A 21,565-nucleotide genomic window follows, 5' to 3' on the forward strand; every position below is an offset into this window, starting at 1 on the left:
ATTTTTCACTCTAATTCCAATTATTGCTGTAAAAAATTGTAAAATTAAAGATTTTTTTTCCAAATGTGGAAGAAATACATATTTGTTATATGTACTTCCCTGGGCTGCTAGACCTCTTTGTTTTACAACAGCTTGCACAGCACAGGATCTTGCACCTCTGCAATTGTGATATCTTCTTGTTCCTTGATAGCTGTATCCAACTACAGATGTGATCTGTCTTAGATTTTTTTTTTTGTAGGGCAGGTGGGAGATGAACTGTCTCGCCATGCATTCAGATAGGAGTGAATGCTTTGCTTACACAGTCTAAAATGGGGCAGTAACAAAAGGTGACTTCTCTCTGTCAGTGCTCATATTACTGAAAATGCTGACTGAGATAAGGAAAGATGGGTCTGACTATCTAAACTGTCTTCTTTTAGCCCATAATATTTACTAATTTTCCCTGTAGTTTTTGTAATTTCACACATAAATTTTTCCACACCATACTTGGTCAAAAATCCATTGCATACAAGGAGATTATGATTCCTGTGATGGATTTTTTCCTATTTCACATCTTAATACATTTTAAATCATCATTGAAAGTGCTGCATAACGCTATATTCAAACACAGTAATGATGATAAAGCAGAAGAAACTGTCTCCTGAGGTGCCCACTAAATGATGAATTTCATCAGAGGGTGTTTTCCTCTTATAGTTTTAGGTTGTGGAAAAATAAGTTATTATCTCAAGTGGTCAAAGTATTCACATAAAAATTCTAACAGTGTAGGTTTGGTGACGTGGCTTGATTCAAAACTCCTTTCAAACTAGAATACCATGGATTTCCCTTTAGAGGCTGGCAACACTCTTTCTATAGCTATGTCATTATTTCCAGGAGAAACTAACTCTTCTTTACTCACTCAGTATTAAATTCCTGGAATTACTTCAGTTCCTAAAAAGTCCAGCCATTTTTCAGTTTAATTTTAAAAATTTGATGTCAAATCATGTACACCAGATTGCCCAGTCTGTTCTCCTCTCCTCAATACTGTGTTTTCTGCCTCCATATCATATAGTAATAGTAATTAGACATAGTAATTTTATGAATACTTGATCACTTTCATCCAAAGTTAATGGAGCTGTGAAAATCTCAAAGATAAAATGCCACTTTATTGAAAAGTGGTGGTAGAATGGCAAAGAGATACTCAATGCTGACCAAATAGATGAAAAGAGATCTTTCACCAGGTGAGGGAAAGGCAGGTTGAACTCATCTCTGAAGTCTTGTTTGGAGAAAAGCACAAAGTTCTGGAGGAAATAAGACTTGCTTATTTTATTCCCTTTGTCTAAATACTTTATTTGCTTGTAGTTTCCTTAAGTATATGGTCAAACACTTGGTGAAGCACATTCACAAGAATAATTTTTAATATTCAGGATTTCTTACAAAAATTTAAAGTATACTTTAAATCCTGTGATCACCTCATGAACTTTCAAAGGCAGTTTATAATTTAAAGAAGTTTCAGGTTCAGTTATATCTGGATAGATATGTAATAAAGGCAGGGTTTCCTCTGGTTGTCTTGTGTTATTTGGTAAACTTGCTTTGTTTTTTCAACACTTAGGGTCATAAAATCTTGAGTGTGCGAGATAGCTGTCTAAATGGAACTCATATAAGAGAAATATGTCATCTAGTTGCCTAAGATGTTTCTTGCATATAGCAGAAAGAATAAAGAGATTTTGATGGGTTTCTGATGTCTAATATAGTAGGACTCCCACCAGAAAAAGTCCCAAGTAGTTGTAGGGTGTAAATAGATATGTCAGTCATGGTTTAGCACAATAGCCTTATCTTGTGTGTCCAAAGAATCAAGTTACTGAAAGCTAATGATATCAAGGAGTGGATAGATAACTGTTTTTCTCTCATTGTAGAGCCTCATCTGTTGGTAAAACCTGTATTGTAAGATTTTCAAGTGGGGATCTACCAAAAAGTTAACTGCTGCTAATATAGGATAGGCGTTAAATCCTCAAATAGAACTACTGTCACTAGAAAATTCCTGAAATGTTGCTGCAGGATGATTGAATTCTAGAAAGACCTAAACCTAACGCTCCTAGCCAAAACAAAGTATACAAAAAATAATAATCGGTCAGCGGTGTGGGGATAAAATAAATTATATTATGTATATATAATGTACATGTCCAGATATGAGGCAATATTGACATGTGATAATAAATGTGTTATATCACAGATCAGAATACTTCGTCACTATTCTATGAAGCAGTCATGGTATGCAGATTCTGTCATATTTCACCAAAGCAGTGTGCTTGCTGAAATGATTTTCAGCTTCTTAAAAAAATTCCTTTGTTGGAAAAACTTAAGTGCATTTGTTAGGGGTTTTTTTTGTTTTTAATTAAAAATAGTTGTTTCTATTAGCTACCTCCATGTAGAAAAGATCTTCTGCCTGTTTGATTGCTTTACCATACAAAAAAAAATTTTAATTATGTTTCTTTGCTGTTTCTGTGAAAACTATACTATATATGATAATTGCAAAGAGACTTCTTGCAGATACAGAGCATTCTTGCATGTAAGTTTTTTGTGTATTTATCTGTATTGAACAATATGAAAATGATATTTTAGGGGACAGAAGAAGGGGGAGGAAAAGGGAGAGGATCACGGAGAAAATGATCCCATTAAAGGAAATGCAGTCTTTCAGGACCAACTCTTCATCTGTCTAATTTGTCTTTATGTAATTTCATCAACACTCACTAAAAAAATGCCCACTTTGACGAGGTCCTCAACTTTCCCCATTCCTATAGCAATTCACAGGCTAAGACCATTGTGTTTTATGATCCGTTCTCCTGAGCTTTCTGCCATGACAGCAAGGAGTCTTGTCTTGTTTTACAGTGGAGAAGTGATGGCAGAGGCTGCAGGAGGTATCCCTCATTTAGTTTAATTCACGCTACCTGGGAACCCTCCCTTCCAATTCCATTTAGATTGAGCAGCATACGTCCTGCATGAGTGCAGATTACGTAGGCTCTGTGTGATGCAGTTGTTTAAAATTTTATACCCTCATACAGAAATAGCTGCCCATAAACTGTGAAATGCATATGGGAAAGTTTTGCCTTTCCCAGAGCTAAGACAGTACCTCAAGGAAAAAAATATCTTTTCACAGAGCCATTCTTGGGTATCAGAAAAAAGAAACAAAAAATATTTCATTGAAGGTTTTTTAAACTATATTTTTATATTACTCTAATGTATAATAACTAATTTCTTCCAGTCTTTGGTACCATAGATTATTTTTTTAAATGCTTACATATATTGTATTGATGGGGTTTCAATTAGAAGCATTTGCTGTGTACTGTGTGGTTCACTTACAGGAGTTAATCAGTATTCTGAAAAAATATTTTTATATTTCTAGAAAAAAACTTCAAGTTGTCTCCTCAAGTTGGAAATTATTAATCTGAACTCTTTTTTTAGCAAATGGTGTATAAAAAAATTCACTGGTTTTTGGGACATATTTTTCTTTCTTTCATTTTTCACATGATTGTAACTCTGTTATTGTCATAGCAATAGCATGATAAACAATATATATATGCAAGGTTGTTTCTTCTTACAAAGCAAATAAATCTCTCATGATGATGCGTTTTTAACCCTGTGTTATGCATCCATTCTGAGTGGAAGTACCAAAATTTACTTCCGTAGGATGGTATGTTATTTCTGCTCTTTTTCCTGTTTGCTTGTATATAAAGGAAGTGGCATACATGTTTCAAATATACCTAGTGGAGTCCAGTCTATTCAGCACTGTTGTTCTGGTTACACTTCATTGTTTCCATTTTCTATGTCTCCTTCCTTTCTTATATTATTTTCTTACCTTAAAAAATTAACTGAATTATTAAAATTATTTGTAACATGTTAATATTCTCAGACATCAAATTAGAAAGCTGTTATTATGCTGTAAAAACCTGTGATAGTATAAGTTGCGCTCTTACATAAATAAATAAATGGCCAATATTACTGAAGGCTTTAAGCTTCAAGAAAAAAATGGAAGAAGTCTTTTATCCTGGTTTTTAGAGGGCATCGGCAGCTTGCTTTTATGAAAAAGTAACAGCTAAATGCACTGCAAATAATTTGCAGTAATCCAGTTCAGTGATTCATGTGTCTGCTTTAATGGGTCATAATTCAGGATAAAGTAACTGAGTGCAGTCAGAGTGCAGACACTGCTTATGCCAGGGACAGTATCTCTTCATAAAACACACCTCAGCAGAAGCAGTTTGCCAGCCCCCTAATACCCTCTGATGTTTTGATGTCCTGCATATTTTTCCGATTAAGTTTTGAGTGCCATGTTTTTAGTTGTATTTCCACATTCATTATCCTCACGTAGACCCTTCAGCGGGTTTGCCATATATGATTATTTTTTTAATGATGCCTTTCTTTCCACTTCAGCAGTTTAATAATCTAGCACATGGCTGCTTCTCAGTACTCAGCATTCACCTCCCCAATACAGAAGAGGACATGTGCTTTGGCTGCAGAATTCCATTTGCAGCTTTAGAAATGCATATTCCCTGTGGAGCAACATTTGTTTGACATAACCATTCATTTTTATTACCTCTTTAAATATGTTTATCCAGAGTTATCAATAATCATAAATAACTTGTATTCTGTTCTTGTCCTGTTTTTTTCCACAGACAAAATTGCTTACCCAGTATGTATTAAATCTCGGCAAGTATGATCAAAGCTACGACATCAGAGACCGTACAAGATTTATTAGGCAGCTTATTGTTCCGAATGAGAAGAGTGGAGCTTTAAGCAAATATGCCAAAAAAATATTTCTGGCACAAAAACCTGCCCCATTGCTTGAGTCTCCTTTTAAAGGTATAACTGCCAAAGTAATTTGGTAAATGTTCATTGTGTAAAGGAATGTGGCAGCTTATTCCATTTCAAATACTCTCACAAATTGTGTCACTCAGCAAATAGAAAAGATTAATATGCAAGGATGCTCGGTCTGCTTACTTACTTTTCAGCAAGCAAGGTGCACAGTGCATTTCTCTAATGATAAACCCTGGCAAACTGATCCATTCCTATTCATATGGATTTTAAATTTTTGTTTAAATAACAGAAGCTGTGTCTTTTGAGGAAGCCTATTGTCAGTTTAGGAAAATAGCTCTAGTATTTTATCTGGACTTTATTAGAAGATTGTTAATGTGAGTATTTCAAATGTTATGTGAATCTGAAATAAATTGAATCTCTGTAGATTTTTTTTTCTCCAAAATTATAATTTTCCCTCTGCATTTTCCCTGTTGTTTTAATAGTAGGATCCATTGACTGTCTTCTCAAATTAAAAGGTTATCAGGCTATCTAAATTAAAAATACTCTGTTATTGTGGCAATTTGCATTTTAATTTTCATACTTACTTAGGTCTAGTTTTGAAGCTTTAAAAGGAGCTCCATTTTGAAGAAAACTATTAAAATTCTGGATGTGTTTGTGCCAAGACATGTATATGGATTGTTTAACTGTGCTGTCATTCTTAATATTCACAGTAAAGTAATTTTTAGAGAAGCTACATTTCAGAGCAACACCTCTAAACACACTGACTGATTAGCTTTTTTATTGACCATTATGGGGGAGATTATTGTAATCTATGGGCTGAAATCAGTTTTTTGACCTATGAAGAGCTTCCTAGTTTATATTTATTCCATGACATTTGAGGTAATACAATGGCAATTACCTTTAGCCCTGATTAAGATTGCTCCTTGTGGTAGAACTCACAGTGTTTGTGTATTTCTTCCCTTCCCCCTTTTTTTTAATAGATCGGGATCATTTCCAGCTTGGCACCTTGTCTCACACACTGAACAGCCGAGCCACTGGGTACCTGGAGCTGTCCGACTGGCCAGAGGTGGCACCTGACCCCTCGGTCCGAAACGTCGACGTGGCCGAGTCGGTACGTCAGTGTCACTGAAAGTAACTTTGCTGAAGGCACTTGTCAATACAGAGTATTGACAACTACAAATATTTAAATACTATCTGTGGGCTGTGTTGAAAGCCATTGATGCATGGGAACATCCCTGTTGCTTATTTTGTCTTAGAAATGGAGCATCTGGACACTTTCTTGATGCTAGTTCTTTTCAATGACAGAAGTAGATAAAACTGTAGGCCACTTCTGCTTCACTTGTGGATTAAATAGGCTTTTTTCAGCTCCATCTCACTTCGGATTTCATATCTTTTATCTTCACTCTGCTGCAGTATGTTAATTGAGTGTAGCTGGACTAACGAAGTCAGAAATGAAAAGGTTGGTTTGAGTACAAATCCAAGGCTAAACAAAAAAAACCTGAAAAAGGTAATACAAACAACAAAAAGCAGCTACAGGGATTAGATTATGTATGTTTTGAAGTGTTTGGAAGAGACCAGGGTTTACATTTCAGATAATCTGGAGAGGATTAGGAAAGTTTATGATAGGAAAATGTCATCGGTAAGTGCACTAGTCATGCGTTGACACACAGGGCTCGTTCCCTACTAGCAATAGCTTTGTGTTACTGTAGCATAAACTCTGAGGCAAAGTCATGTTTAGGTACCAGAGTTGTGATTTATGTGTCAGGTACCAGAGTCCTACTGGAATACCAGTGAAAGCTGTTGATCAGTAAGAGAAATGTAAACGTATTGGTATATAGCGTGCTGATGGTGCTCCTGGAGGCACGGCATTAATGTAACAGGTACACACAGAAAAGCATGCAGTCCTTGTAATGAGCCGACTTCCTCAGTAAATCGAGAATGAATTAATTTGCATATGAGATGTTACACACAGAATGAGCAAAGAAAATTCCAAAAAATAGGTCTGACTTACAGAAGCCAGTGGCCAGAAATCTGATAGAACAAGCATTTCTCCTTATTACTGTAATATTATGTGTCTGCCTTCTTATATGTGTTTCAGGAAAAGTGGTATTTGTGTACAAACTTCTAAAAGCATTTATGGTAAGAATTTGGAGGTAATCAGCTCAAATAGAGGATTATAAATGATAGGGTTGGCAGAATGTTTGAAGAGAGAATGTGTGAAGGTGCTTTTGTCCAGAAGACCAGAAAGTATTACAGGAAATTGCTGAAATGGCATAACATCCACCTACAACATAGTAAAAAACATCCTCATCCAACAATTTAAGCCTCAAAACGAGCAGGAAAATCCTTCAGCCATATTGGGGTTTTTTTTGCAAGTATATTCTTTGGAGGGTATCTCATTTTCATTAATTTTGTGGTTTCCCTAGTACTGCCTGTGTGAGTGAAGCTGAGTTTAGCTGCATTCGACATGCAAATTGTCATTTATATCCAAAAGAATATTGGCTTTTTAAGCCCTAGCAGCTTTTGGTGTTTAAGAGGAAGCCAGTGTGCCTCTAGAGCTGTTTAGCCTTGCAGGTCACTGTTAGAGCTATTTCAGAAGTTATTCCAGATCAGATCAGTCGATGAGGCAGACCTGTATCATGCTGTTGATAGAGTTGTCTGCCAGTTTGCTTTTTTCTCCTGTCCTGAATTTTAACACTGCTTCTGTAGTAACATGGAGGTAGATGGAAAGAAAAAAAGTCCAGGGGAAATACTGCCTCATTTTGGCATTCTCTTGATAGTAAAAACTACTTTTATTTGGCAAATTGCAATGGAAGTGAAATATAATTTGTCTGTGGCTACCTACAGTGTCTACATCTGTTTTCCACTTAAAATTTGGGATCATAAAGGTGGTGACTAGCCCTATTGAACCTTAATTCTAGTCATAGTCTGCTGGATCTAGAAATAAAAGTCTCAGCCTTCAGGTTCTTTTGGCATAGAAATTTATTTATTATTACTGATGCTTTTAATCTATCTTACTGAATCTTTTTCTGGACTATCTAATAGATGTATCTCACCTTTTATAGTATATACCAAACTTCTAGTTCTCTTATTGTGTAAAGTAAGAGAAGTTTAATAGCTTCTCTTGACTTGCTTAGATGATTTATTTAGCAACAGCTTAATACCGTTACTATGAATGTTTTTCTTCATGTGTTGTGTGTATATTTTTGTATTGCTAGTTGCGAAGGTAAACATGAATTGGAATTTATTTACAGGCAAAGGAATGGACTGGAATTCTAGGCAAGCCAAAGAAGGAGAAACCTCCTGAAAAGTTCTACTCTGAATCAGAAGAGGAGGAAGATGAGTCTGCCAGTACCAGTTCATCAGGTAAGTGTTTGGAAAGCAACTTGTATTTTCATTGCCTGGAAAACTGTATCTTCAGAACTGTCTGGTACATAAAAGAAAAAACAAATTGCAAACAAAGCCAGAGCTGTGTATAAACTCAATAAACTGGGGGGAAATTTTACATTCACCGTATTAAATAAGTTAGTCTTTGATTCGTTTCCCAGGTGAAAAAGCTGGCATGCTATTTTTATCCTCCTTGGAGTCTAGTATGAGTAAGGAGAGTTTGTTACTCCAGTTAAAACTGAAGGCACATAGCTGTTTGCACGAAAAGTGCCAAGATGCTTGGTTGTTGGGAACCTTAAGTCCTAAATGTTTTTTGGAATTTGGTGGTGACGAGGAATTATTTTGATAGCATGTGCTGCTGTGCTGATAAATGGCCAGATTTGTTTAATTGTGTAGTCTTTCATGATCTTTTATTCAGCAAAATGTATTACAGTATTTCTCTGATGTTCTACCTGATGTTTTCTGTTTATTATAATGGGGGTATTGATGAAGAGGGTAACAGCTACCTATCAAGTTCAGTAGGCAGAGGTTCTCTTAACTGTTCCCCCATTTATTGCCAGATAGGTAGTTCCCCAAGACAGCTGTTTCAGAAGATGTTAGTATATTTCAGATGTGGTAAAGATCATAATTCTCCCAGAATTATGGGAGACACAGAAAATGTTTAGCATTAGAAACTTGAAAGAATTATCATCATCTAATTGAATGGAAGAGGGGCATCTTAAAATCTGAATATGGATCTGCTTCCTTCCAGTTCCTAAACTGAGGAAATACGCAAAAATGTTTAAGAATTGTATCACTAAAATTAGTGCTTTCTGAAACAATAGAACATATACTCACTTCAGATATTTGAATATTTGGTAACTATATGATTAATTAGAAGATTAATAATTTGTTTAAATCAGTGATTCAATCATAGTCACTATGGGTATTTAAGAACAGATTATCTAATTAAGCAGCTGTTTGAGAAGATAATTTTGCAGCTAAGTGAATGTAAAGACTAGAAAATTTGAGGTCATCTCCAGCTCCTAATAGGGTTATGTAACTTCGAAGAATCCACATGCAATTAATTTATTATTTGGCTTTCTAATTTGAAAAAGTATAATACTTAGTAATAGTAAAAGTAGGCTGAAGGGGACAGGTTTTTAACTTAAACTATTTTAAAAATTTTGTAGATACAAGGGGAAAGTAATTCCCTTGCCTGCTTTTGGCACAGGGTAAATAATACTAAATCTTGCAAGTGGATCTTAAAATACTAAACCATTGTTTAATTTAAAACAAACTTGGATTTCTAAAATACTAATTATTTAAGATATTTAGAACAAAATTGTAAGGGCTGTTTTCATTTCAGGGAGCGGGTCTGACAGTGAAAGTGAGAAGGAAGATAAAGAGGAAGGCAGCACTGATGAGAGTAGTGGGAGTTCCTCTCCCAGTGAAGAATCAACTGACAGTGAATCAGACAGCAAAGAAAGTGCTGCAAAGAAAACATGTAGAGCTGTCGATGAAAGGTAGGTATACATTTGTATGGTTTTAACTTTTTGTGAAACTAGTGTTAAAGCACTCTTCCTGTTAGCAGTCTGCCGAGCCTTTAATTAGGCTATTTTGGAGGTTTATTGGCCAAGGAGTGATGTCAGTGTATACTAGTAATACTCAGTGTATGAACTTGGTTCATATTTTCATTAATCAGACTACTCTTATGTTTGGATTAATTTCTGACTTTAGTAAAATCTTGGGTGGCTTGTTGAAAATTGGTGTAACCTTGGGAAGCTGAATAAGTGATCAAATAGTTGTGTGAAACACTTAATTACCTTTTGCTGCAATTTTGCTGAGAGCTAAAATTAAGTCCTTCAACACTTTGCCATTATGTAACTAAGACAATTGATTTTTCTAAATAATGTTATATTAAAAAGATTATGATCCAAATATTAGAGGCAAGGGCTGTGAAGGGAAACGGTCGTAAGATATTTAAGTGCTAGCGTTTTTAAGATTGCCTATTATCAACAGCATTATCATGTTTTAAAGTATCATTAAAATTTTGAGTAATTGGGGCTAATACCTTGGATTGTATGAATCTGTTTCTTCCACTGCTGTCAGCAAGTGGCCTCTGCAGACATGATCGCCCTTTACTCTGTAGTCTGCTGCCAGCTCACTTGATGAGTCTGCAGCTCAGCTCAGTCGTGGCTGACAGCGCTGATTGGGGCGCAGTACACACTCTGCTCCTTTTATTACAGACAGTAATTAAAGCAGCTCGCCTTGCCACTTCCATAACAAACACAGCATAATGCCCTAATTATGACTTTATTAATTTAAGTCAGGATTTAATGATTTTAAAAGTGATTTATATTGTTTTTCCTGTTCAGAACAAATGAAATCTGTAGGTTAAATTAATACAGGCTTTTCATCATCGCAAAGTTAAAAAGCTAGTTACCAGTAAATTCTTTTCATTAGAATAACATCTGAAATTTTAAGCAGTAAGATAAACAATTATTACCCATCAAAACTGGCTGATGTGCAGTAAAGTAACATTTTTAATCTTCAAATCTAGTTTTAAAGACAGGCTAAAGATAAATTATTGAAAAAAAACTTCATATATATAATGGGTTCACAGCAACTTATTTGTTAATGCAACTACAGCTTCTGATGAATGGCAGTGAATGAAATATAGATAATTTTGTTGTCATGAAGAAAATTTAAATGCTAGGGAATTTTTGTCTAAGTCATTGACCTCAAACAAGTTTTTAAATGTTGTCATATTGAGACATAATTTTGATAGTACCTGCTTTTCACCATAGTTCTAACAATCAGATATGCTACATTAGACTGTTTTTGTGAAGTGTACTGTTGTTTCATTTTTAGCTTTGCAAGCTTCAAATTTTCTGCTTCATGCTTTTGGCTAAAATTTAGGCAGGTAATTTTGGCTTCAGTTACATGGATAGGCATGGCCTAAATGTTATTGATTTTAAATAATTTTGATTACATTTTATTTAGGCAATTCAGTCATAGGAAGTTCTTAAGAGGAGGAAGACTTGGCTCTGATTGTTTTGATCTCTGTCATGTTAGATTTTCAGTTCTCCTTCTCTGTATTTTTTTCATCTAAAAACATTGCCATCTCAGTGATGCAGTGTAGTACACTCTTTTGTACTGCTTCTAAAGCTAAGCAAAAATGTGTAACAATTTAATATGATTCCAAAGGGACCCTTAATAGTTGAGTGGTCTAGATTTGTTTAATTATTGTTGACCTTGTTAACCTTCAAGCACTTCAATAACCAATTTATTGTCTTGGGAAGGAAGCTGAATCAGGTAGTGTATGAAACACCTGATTTGGAAGTATAAAATGGTTGTCTGCAGATCCAAGAACAGAGGGGTTTTTTTGTATATGCAATATTAATTTTTCTCCTCTGTGATAACTATTAGAAAACAATTTTCATTTCCTGTGGTAGTAACTCCCCCTGAGACAAAAGGGTAATCTACTAATTGGTAGTTAAAGTATTATTAGATGTGAACAAGGCAGATAATATTCAGTAGCTGTTAACACAGACCAACATAATCCAACATTGGCAGGGTGAGCAGAACTTAACTGTGTGAAGAGCAATGTCACTGAAGCTGTAAGGCATTCAGTGTGACTGAAGGAATATAATACAGCTCTTGTGTATAAACTCTTTATTGGGTTGAACTATTTGTAGACATTATAGGTCTTATTTCTAAGTGGTGCAGTTTTATTTAGAAGAATTAACAAAGGAATAAACTGAATTCATTGAGGTGGGTTTTTTTTACGCAATATTACTTTGCAAAAACATGCTACACCAACATTCTATTTATCATAGATGGAATAGTATGAAAGCATCTTTATTTAAAAAGTTGTCTGCAATCCCTTTTGTTATGTCACAAGCTTGACGCATGCAAATAATATTTTTAATATTTAATATGTTCACATTTTGTTTGGCTATTTTGTTGATTTAGTCTACACGTGATGGTGTATTGTGCAGTGTAATAGAATGATTTTGTATAGCCTTAAATAAATTACTTCTTCATTCATACCTGAGATTTTTATTGTGGAGAAATAATGACTTAAAACTCATTTAATAAAACTTTGAAATGCTGATGTCGGATATTGCCTAAGCAGATTCCTTAGATGGTTTTACATGTCTCTTAACATTTTTTTTTAAATATATAGTGATTCAGAGGATATTAAAAAGAAAGCAAAGGGGATTTCCAAAACGACAAGCACATCCAGTTCCTCTGATACAGAGTACACTTCATCGGAAGAATGTTCTTCAGGCTCCAAGTCAGAATCCGACTCTAAAAGTGACTCTGAATCTGAAAAATCTAGAAATGCTACCTCTAATAAGGTTAGTAAGGTAAAATACGTTTTTTTAAAACCTCTATAAAATATGAACGTATGTATCTAACCATCTATCCATGTTTCCTTCTGTGGGCATGAAGATGGATAGTAGTTTTATGCATACCTGAAAAGATCAAGAATTTATGAAAAAAATATTACTTTTCATAGAGCAACCAGTCCAAAAGTAGTTTGATAGTTTAAGCTAGTATTTTTATAACAAAACCTCATGTTTCAGTTTATATAATTTCATGTTATTTTTACTCCATATAGATGAAGAAGAATATAATCTAACTATTTTTTAATACACAGAACACAATATTTTTTTCTAATAGTATATTATTCTTTAATCATAAAATTAATTGTATTTTAATTTAATTTTTTTAGGTTACTGTTGAACTGGTGAAACTTAATACATGGATGTTGATGGTTATTTTATTAAAATGGAATCTTAAAGTATAGCTGTAGTACCTGGGTCTGAGAGGAAAGAAAACCAAGAAACAAATGTTAGTACATTGTTTCTTAAGCATTTGAAGATGTTCTAATAGAAATACTAACTTAGTTTCAAAATTTTCTTTTAGAATTGAGAATAGTGCAGTTAATGAATCTATCATTGAGGTGTATATATAGATGAGTAGGATTAGTATTCCTAATGAGCAATCAACTTTTACTTGCTGCCTGTGTTTGATAGGAATAAAGAGTTCTCTTACTTCAAAATCTGTGAGCTTTCTTAAAACATGTATGAAATAGCAAGCTTTCAAATACTTTTTTAAATTGGTTTCAAAAATATGTGAGGATGCAAAAATGTGCAACAGAGCCATTCATGTGCCAGTTAAGATTTAATTGCTTACCTTAGTGAAGAAAAGAAGCTTAAAAGTCCATTATACTCAAACTAGCATCATAGAACTATTAATGCTGTTGGCATGAATTGATTACTGTTTACCTACCTATATTGCATTTAAAAATACTAGATGAGGAACTTTTTGCTGAATGTGTTTGGGAAGAAGAGTAGAAGAATTTCTGACAACTATCTTTCTATTATCAAATACTTCCTATGCATTTCTTTCTATATATTTATTTAAAAAATTTTAAAGGGTAGAATTGTAGCTCAGAAGTTTCCGTTTTAATACTGATATGCGGTATTGAAAATTAAGTGAAACGCTAATGCATTTTAAGTTAAGCCAAGACATTTCAGTCAGGACTCCTATATAGGTGGCAGAATAATCAAAATAGACATCCTTTGCTGCATTTCTTGAAATTTTTGAAGCTGGTGGACAGGTGTGTTTTGACCAATTAAGATGGAAGGCCATTACTTTACTAAGCTGTTAAAGTGTGCATTTCCTTTAATTAAGGAGGTATGGCTCTCTACTTCTCTAAATCTTGAACTTATATTGTACATGATCTTTGTTTTGTAACTTTATGGGTTTGCCTAAGAACTCTTGATTTGTAACCTTAACTTTTAATCAATTCCCTTCTCCAACCAAGTAGAACAAAAGATGAAGTGAGGCTGTATTATTTGAGAAATGGAGATGTGTTTCCATGGTTTGATCATTGTTTCTTGACCAAGTAACACATTGGGTAACACGTTTGTGTCTAAATTATTTTTCTTCTAGAGCAGCCAGGCTGGATCTTGCCAAAAAATGGTAGCACAAAAAATATAACCAAAATCCTCTCAGAATAAACTCCTTTGATACTAGATGGGACATGAATTAATTGTAACAGACTGCACCTTTTCATAGCCCGTGATATTTTTTCACCAGAAAGTAATACCTACTCTGATGTTCTTAGTTCTAAGCAGCCACTGCAAAACCATATTCAAACAATAGTATCTTCTCTCTGCAGTGTTTTTCCGTTTTTCTCAGGATGTCAACACCTTGTTCATAATTTCTTTCATTACAGTTCTCTAAACTGTTTGGTTCTTTCACAGGATATGTGGGGACTACTAGCATAAAGAAGCTTTTTGTATTTTCAAACAGCAGAATGTGTGAAGTCACATACACTGAATATGAGAACTGGAATGTCCAAGAAGCTTGGGATTGAATTGTTGAAGTCAATGGAAAGTTGTCAAGGCCTTGGATTTTAAGAGAAGGGAAAGAATGTTGCAGTACTTCTGAAGTCTTACTTGATTAAGAAGTTCCTAAAAAGAAATGTGTTAGGAACAAGAAATATTTTTAAACAGTTGACAGAAGACTTGATGAGAGTAGAGTCAAATGATCGAGGGGAAAAATTGCAAAGCTTTTAAACACTGCAAAAGACATTAAAACAAATAGCAATGGGTTTATATGCATGACAGCAAGAAAAGTAGCAAAGAGATTATTGAAAAGATAGCACAGAGCTCACTTTGCAGAAGCTAAATGTTCCTTAAATTCTCTTTCATTTAGAAATTAGCACATTTAATATAAGGGCAACAAGCTATGGCTGATGACCTGTAAACAGCAATGGTCATATGTGAAGGGGCAGGGGGTAGTTTATTTAACGTCGTTGAAGAAGGAGGACTGTTTCAGTGTATGGTATTAATCCCTGGAACCTTGAAGTTAGTTTCCATTTAAACCATGTTTGATTCCTGCATTTATACTTCTGGTGTTTCTGGTACTTGTTTGTTTTTAGATATGTAATCAGATAAGGGGGTGGGGGAAGAGAATCACAGGTATTTTTTATTAAAGGTGATTGCTATGCTGATTAGATTAATAGATTTCTTTGAGAGAAACCTGTTTTGAGCCCTGTAATGATAGATGAAGGTAACTGATGATAACCTAGATAACCCCTTCCTAGCTGGAAAGAAAAAACAATTTTTAACAAACTTTAAAGAACATTATTGTTAAAGTCTTATATATAGACCCCCTTATGTGTCAGGGTACATTTTACAAGAACTACACATATGTATTTTTCTGCTGCCTTCCTGACTTATTTTCAGACCACCCAGGAAGCAGATGGTTTCTGCCAGGCTCTCAGAAATGCTTGTTTTATTCTGATAGTTTGTCATTAGAAAAGACATTGCTTATTTTATTCTGCTGGAGTGTGTTCTTAATTTGGACCGTCTATATGGGGAGATTATGCTTTAGGATTTCCTTTTCAGTAAAACTGAAAATATTTTCTGAAGTACATATTAATAAAAGAAGTTGTGGTTAGTGAGCTCTATTTTTATGGTTTCTCAGTTTGCCACATATTATGAACTATGTTACATCACTGATGTGTTGGGTGATGTTTACCATTGGATATATATATAAATTGTGTTGGGTGCCATTGCCATGTTCCGCAAAATTTTCTTAATAAAAAAGGTTTGATTACATTCACATTGGAGCTTAATTTCTACATACATCCATGCACTTACTGGCATTAAAATACACTACAAAAACTTCAGATTATTCTCCTGAATATGTTATTAATGGTTTAATGGTTTTTGTCCTGACAAATTGTTTTGAAAAAGCTGTTGTGTTCACTGTAATTGAGCTGCAGTGAATAGAAAAGTCAGTCTCTTGTACTACAGTCTTCTATATAATTTTGAAATATGGATAGTTTGAGGTGTTCAGATACGTATTATACTGTAAGCATAAATACTGTAGAGCCAAAATGCAGATTTGAGAAAGATGCATGTATAAGTAGGTGTCTCTACACTGGGGTTTTAAAATCAGCTACTGTTGACCTCCTTATACAAGTATAATACAGTCACTCAGCTGTTAAAAACCTGATCCACTATTTAAAAAATATACAAAAACAAATTGTCTATCTTTCTGCCTGATCTCCTTTCAAGTGCTAACACAATGGAAACAGTGGGTGATCTGTCAATGCATTTGGATTGTCAGTGATGGTTTTGTATAAATATTGGGAGGATAAGAAATAAAATTCGCACAGCAGAATATGATTTCATCTGCCTTTTCTCTGCATCTCCATGGCTCATGCTGCGGTGTGAAATTCTCATTTTACACACTTTGCAGGCGGAGCACATGAATTATGCATTGAGCAAGAGAAATCTCCTGCTTCAAGTCCTATATGCATTTACCAGGTTCTATCTCTATTACCAAGATGAATTGCAAATGGAGAAATGTTTGATGGAATATACCTTAACTTCTTTGTTTAGTATTCTGCTTTTCCCATAGTGGGCTTTCTTGGTAGAAAACTGTTTGGGTTATATTGTAGGCTTAGTTTTAAGAAAAAAAAGATGAAAAATTGTGTTACATAGAAATGTCAGACACGTCAGAACCTTTTTATTGTCTTGATTTCAAATGCAAAGCTTTCTTTACTCAGTAGAAATATCTGCAGTCATTGGCTGTTTATTGTTCATAGATAGCCAATCAATTTTCTTTTCTTTGAAAAAACAAAAAATAATCATGTTTATAATAGGCAAGACCCACATAAATAGATTTCTTTAGTGTTTTGTACAGAATTGCACACAATTAATGTACATACCCATATGTAGAAATACATAGAAGCATGAAAATGTGTGGTTTTGTGTACATATAGCACAAAACCACATATGAGTAGCTCGGTATTTTCTTAAGCTTGAATACTCGACTGAAGTTGGAAATAAGACATGACCATACTTTAACGTTAGCTTTATCTTGATTTAATTAGCTCTTGATTTTACATTTCCCTGATGGTAAGGTCAGGTTTGTGGGTTTTTTGTTTTCTATTTGGTGGAGTTGTTTGCTTGCTTGTTCTTAATAGTAAGCTGATACAATTAAATGCAGTCTTCTGATAAAGTGTGCAATGAAAAGTTTTCCTTGCCGTACATTGGTTCAAGGATTTTTTACTTGTGCCTTATTTGTGGACCATTTTATTTTGTTTTGAAGTATAAGAAGTAAGTTCTCTTGAAGGATTTTTTCCCCCATTTTTAAAGATGTATTATTCAAAGTAGTTGATTCAAAGTAATACCAGTGCAGGAATGGATTTCACCTTATAAAAGTACACCTTAAGCTTTGTGTACTTTTTGTACTTGTGACAGAAGAAGCAAACTGAAGCATACTATTGGTGTTATTTGTGACTTAGAATGCCCATCTTAGTTGTCTTCAGTAAACAGTAAGAGGATTCTTTGGCTGTGACTCCTAATGTTTTAGAAACCTGTACTGAAGCATATAGAATTCTCATCCTTGTGTGGCTCTTGTGTGGGTTGAGCCACTTTTTAGAGACTTTTCATTGGCTGCGTAATCAAAGGAGATGGGGAGATCCCATCTCTGTGGAAATATTTATCAAATATAAAGCTGTAGCTTTGAACCTTAATCATAGTTGAAGGTAGAACTGTATCTTGTGGATAAGTGGGGGCAGAGAGTGAAAGAGTTTGGAAATTGAGGGTATTTTTAATATATTTGCCTTTTGTTTAACTGAGTTCTCCTTTAGGCTGTTTTGGTTTCTGAAGAGTTTCTAGTTTAGGTAAAAAGTTGTGATACATAATTTTTACTGAAAGTGCTAGAGATAACAGCTAAACCCAAAATTCAGGGCTAAATATTCACCAAATGATGCTATAAAGTGGCTTGGAATTCATGAGAAGGATTGTCGCAAAATGGTGTCTCTGACATGAGTAATTTGAGTAGAACTTGTAGCTTATGAAGTATGCTATTTGTCCTTATTTCACAGATTTAAAACAAAAATAGCCAAAATAAGCTTAATGACTTGCCAATAAACATAAGAAAAAAGTCTGGTAGTTGTGAGCAGAATGGAATTCAAGAAAGTTGGTTCTGCAAGAGTCCTTCACTAATTCTGGACAAAACGTGTAAGAAATGGTATAACTTCAGCACCATTTAAAAGCTGTTTTGTAGTATTTTCTTTGTCCAAAGGAGTTTTAGGTTTCAGATAAATCAGCAGTAGTAGAAGACTCAAATACCATAGTGATAAGAACCATCAAAGTATGATGATTTTAAAATAACTTTTAAAATAGTGGTTCCTGTTTTTTTCAGTCCACAAGGTGATTCTTCTCCCAGAATACCTGAATCATATCTGTAGGGATTATATAAGTGACTACCGTCTGTTTGAGCCATGGGATTTATAAAGAAGAACATGATAAGCAATGTCATCATGGCTGAGGTCGAGCCTCGTAGTCATTAACATCAATGGCTTCAAACAGTGAGAACATTGGCTAGTTTCTTTCATGTTCTTTGAAGGGAACCATTGAATTTCTCCCAAAATCAGAAAAATATAAAGTCATTTTATTATTTGTTTGCAACTGACTGTGAAGCTGAGAGACCAGAAGAAAGGAAATGCACCTTGAGAAAAGAGGTGTCATTTAATTCTATGGTTCCAGTTAAAAGAAGTGGTACTAGCTGCTGAATTGGCTCCAAGCCCTTCTAGAAATTTGTACCCTGAGTGTCCAAAATGCTCAAGAAATGATGGCCTAGATGGGCGTAAGGAGATTTACTGATTTACTTAGACCTGTTAGTTTCTTAGAAATGGTAAAACAATTACATTTGTATGTGCATTTGGCTGTCACGTACTGTTGAAGAGGAAACTGGTAAACTAGAAAGTGTGACTCCTGGAAAGACTACATTTAAGTTACTTGCAATAGCTTGGGTAGTGAGCAATGTCTTAAGGTCTAAAGGTAGTTAACATATTTTCTAAGAGAATGGCAAAGCCTTCTGTTTGGTAAGTGAGCCAGATTGGATGAAGATAGAAGGAGTTCTTCAACTGACACAAATGAAGGATGCTTTAGAGTGGGTAGGAACAACATGAGGACAAAACTGTTCGATACACGAGGTTCTGGCTATATCCCAAGGTCAGTCCTTTATACGAAACCACCCTCTTGGCAGTCCATACTGTGCTGTAACACGCTAAATTCTTTCCTGAATCACCATTGTCTAGACATGCTCTGTAGGTATAGCCAACACTCAGAAGATTTGTTCAGAACTTTTTATTTAGGTATTGAAACAAATTTTGTGGAAATACTTTGTTTGTCAAGGTACTGGGATTATTACTTCTCTAGTCTTTACTTAGGGTAGTGCCAATTCTTACTGTTAGAACTCATCTTAAGGCTTAAAACTGAATTTTTTTTTGACAAGGATCAACTTTCTATTGTTTTCCAGCAATTAAGTAAATCCCAGTCGATAATTGGACAGAATTCCATGCTCCTAGATAAGTGCAAATAATACTATATTTCTTAGTGAATAGATTTTGACCTGATTTGCATATGAAGAGAGAAGTGTTAGTACCCAAATCTTTTGTCTTAAAAAAAAAAAAAAGGCTGCTAGCTCTTTTAATGGTCTCAACAGAAGTAGCTGATTTGTCACCAAATGTTTTCTGTGTAGCAACAATGATTAATATTAAATGAATACGTGGGCTTCAGAAATTCAGTTGTGGAATTTAGGTTCAGTTTAATCATATAAAGAAATCTTTCTCAGTAGGTGAATTCTCTGGATGCCAAACCCTGAAAATGGATACATTTTGCTTTATAAAAGTAGTAAAAAAAACGCACTTGCTTTATAAAAGTATTAAATGCTTTTCTTTTCCTGATACGGTGAAAGATGAAATATTCATGTATTTTGACAGAAAGAAGAAAAACCAGCACAAGAAAGAAAGACTCCAAAAAAACAAGAAGTGTTCCTCTTAGATTTAGATGATTGTAAGTATCTTTATTAAAGCCTCATTTTTCCCAAGGCGTAGATTCAATTAAATTAATTCAATAAATTTTAAATGTCTGAAACATTGATTCTCTTCTTTTATTGTACCAGTTTCCTAACAGAATAAATGCTTAGACACTGTCAAGTTATTTTTAAGCACAGCTATTACAAGGTTTTGTTTTATAATTGATGAATTGTTTCAAAATTTAGAATGTACCACCATATAAAACATTTACTTTGAGAATTTGTGTGTGTCTGGACTTGTTTTCTGTTAAAGTGGGCTTATTTTCTCAGGTAATAATGGATTTTACTTGTACAACACCTGTGAAATCTATGCGCCAATTAGAGTATTATATTAAGATGCTAAAAATCACACTTCTGAAGAACAGTGTGAAATGGTACTCTTGGAAGGGTAGGATAGAGCTGGCACTGTTTTTTAGCTATACTTGTAGTAGCCTTCTCAAAGTTTACTTCTATAGGTGCAGCATGTCAGAATTGCATTAACATGTACTTTGCATGTAGCCTGTAGATGAAAAAGTGCTGCATAGTTTGCAGTATCAAACTGAAAGATAAAATAGAGGAAAAATGGGAAAGGGGGAGAGAATACGTCTAGAGTAAATCACATGATCAATACATATATGAGTTGTATTTGTATTTTCATTGCTTATTCTGAGTACTGGGGCTATATGTCTGAAAATGTAATCTTCTATTTAGAAACATATATACAAGAATATAATAGTTAGATGAGGATGTAAAACCTTTTTTTGTGCAATGAAAAAATCATCATTGTCTTTCCCAGTATTTTAAATTGTTTTTCAGTTTAAGTATCTCTTGCTCTTTTACTTCTAGTTTGTCCTGTGACAACTCCTGTGGCAGTTCCTACAGCAGCTGTTTTGTCCCCGAGTTTAGCAGCAGACCTAGAGGGATTAAGTCTGTCGAGTTCATCAGTCATTGATGTAAGTAGCCTTTAAAAAGTGGGAGGCTGCATGTCAGTTTAAGCATTTCACATGTTTTGAGGCCATCATTAAAGTAGTTTTGTTTAAAGTTCTTTCACGTATAAAAGTCTTCTATGAAATTATTGTTTACTTGCAAGACTGGCAGCATTTTTTGATCTGTAATTGCATTCTGAAATGTGGAGAAAAGTATGAATAATGCAGGTCTGAGAAGGATGCCTTCAAGAATTTTAACCTTCTCTTTCCAGTTGTCTTTTTCTATGCCTCAACGAAACTTGAATTCAGAAATTAAGTATCCAAACTATAGAAGTCTTTCAAATAATTGTTTTGCTACACTATCAAAAATATGCTACAAGAACATCACATACTTGGTAGTACTCAAGTCTGTTTGTTTACCATATATGCCTCCAATCATGACATTTTGCTACTTGGAAGTACTTTTTCATGAGTATATGAAACATAGCCCCTGGGTGAGAATAAAAAGGGTATAGATTTACAATCAGTGGCGTATCAGTATGTGTCATGATTCATTCTGTTAGTGCTTCGTAGCACTTTCCATT

General features: G+C 34.4%; 1 protein-coding gene across 4 annotated transcripts in view; it reads left to right on the forward strand.

Annotated features, from left to right (window-relative positions):
• AP3B1 (adaptor related protein complex 3 subunit beta 1) overlaps positions 1 to 21,565 on the forward strand; it is a 155,105-nt gene that overhangs the window by 78,381 nt on the left and 55,159 nt on the right. For 3 of the 4 annotated variants that reach the window (XM_010413937.4, XM_019279975.3, XM_010413934.4), the window contains exons 16-22: positions 4,644 to 4,830; positions 5,766 to 5,896; positions 8,040 to 8,151; positions 9,521 to 9,677; positions 12,344 to 12,527; positions 19,982 to 20,054; positions 20,902 to 21,008. In XM_010413937.4, coding sequence (XP_010412239.3) covers positions 4,644 to 4,830; positions 5,766 to 5,896; positions 8,040 to 8,151; positions 9,521 to 9,677; positions 12,344 to 12,527; positions 19,982 to 20,054; positions 20,902 to 21,008 — 951 coding nt within the window. The remainder of the gene's footprint in view (positions 1 to 4,643; positions 4,831 to 5,765; positions 5,897 to 8,039; positions 8,152 to 9,520; positions 9,678 to 12,343; positions 12,528 to 19,981; positions 20,055 to 20,901; positions 21,009 to 21,565) is intronic. The other variant, XM_010413936.4, reaches the window with a different exon arrangement.

This window comes from Corvus cornix, chromosome Z (assembly GCF_000738735.6).
Source record: "Corvus cornix cornix isolate S_Up_H32 chromosome Z, ASM73873v5, whole genome shotgun sequence".
NCBI classification, from domain to species: Eukaryota; Metazoa; Chordata; class Aves; order Passeriformes; family Corvidae; genus Corvus; species Corvus cornix.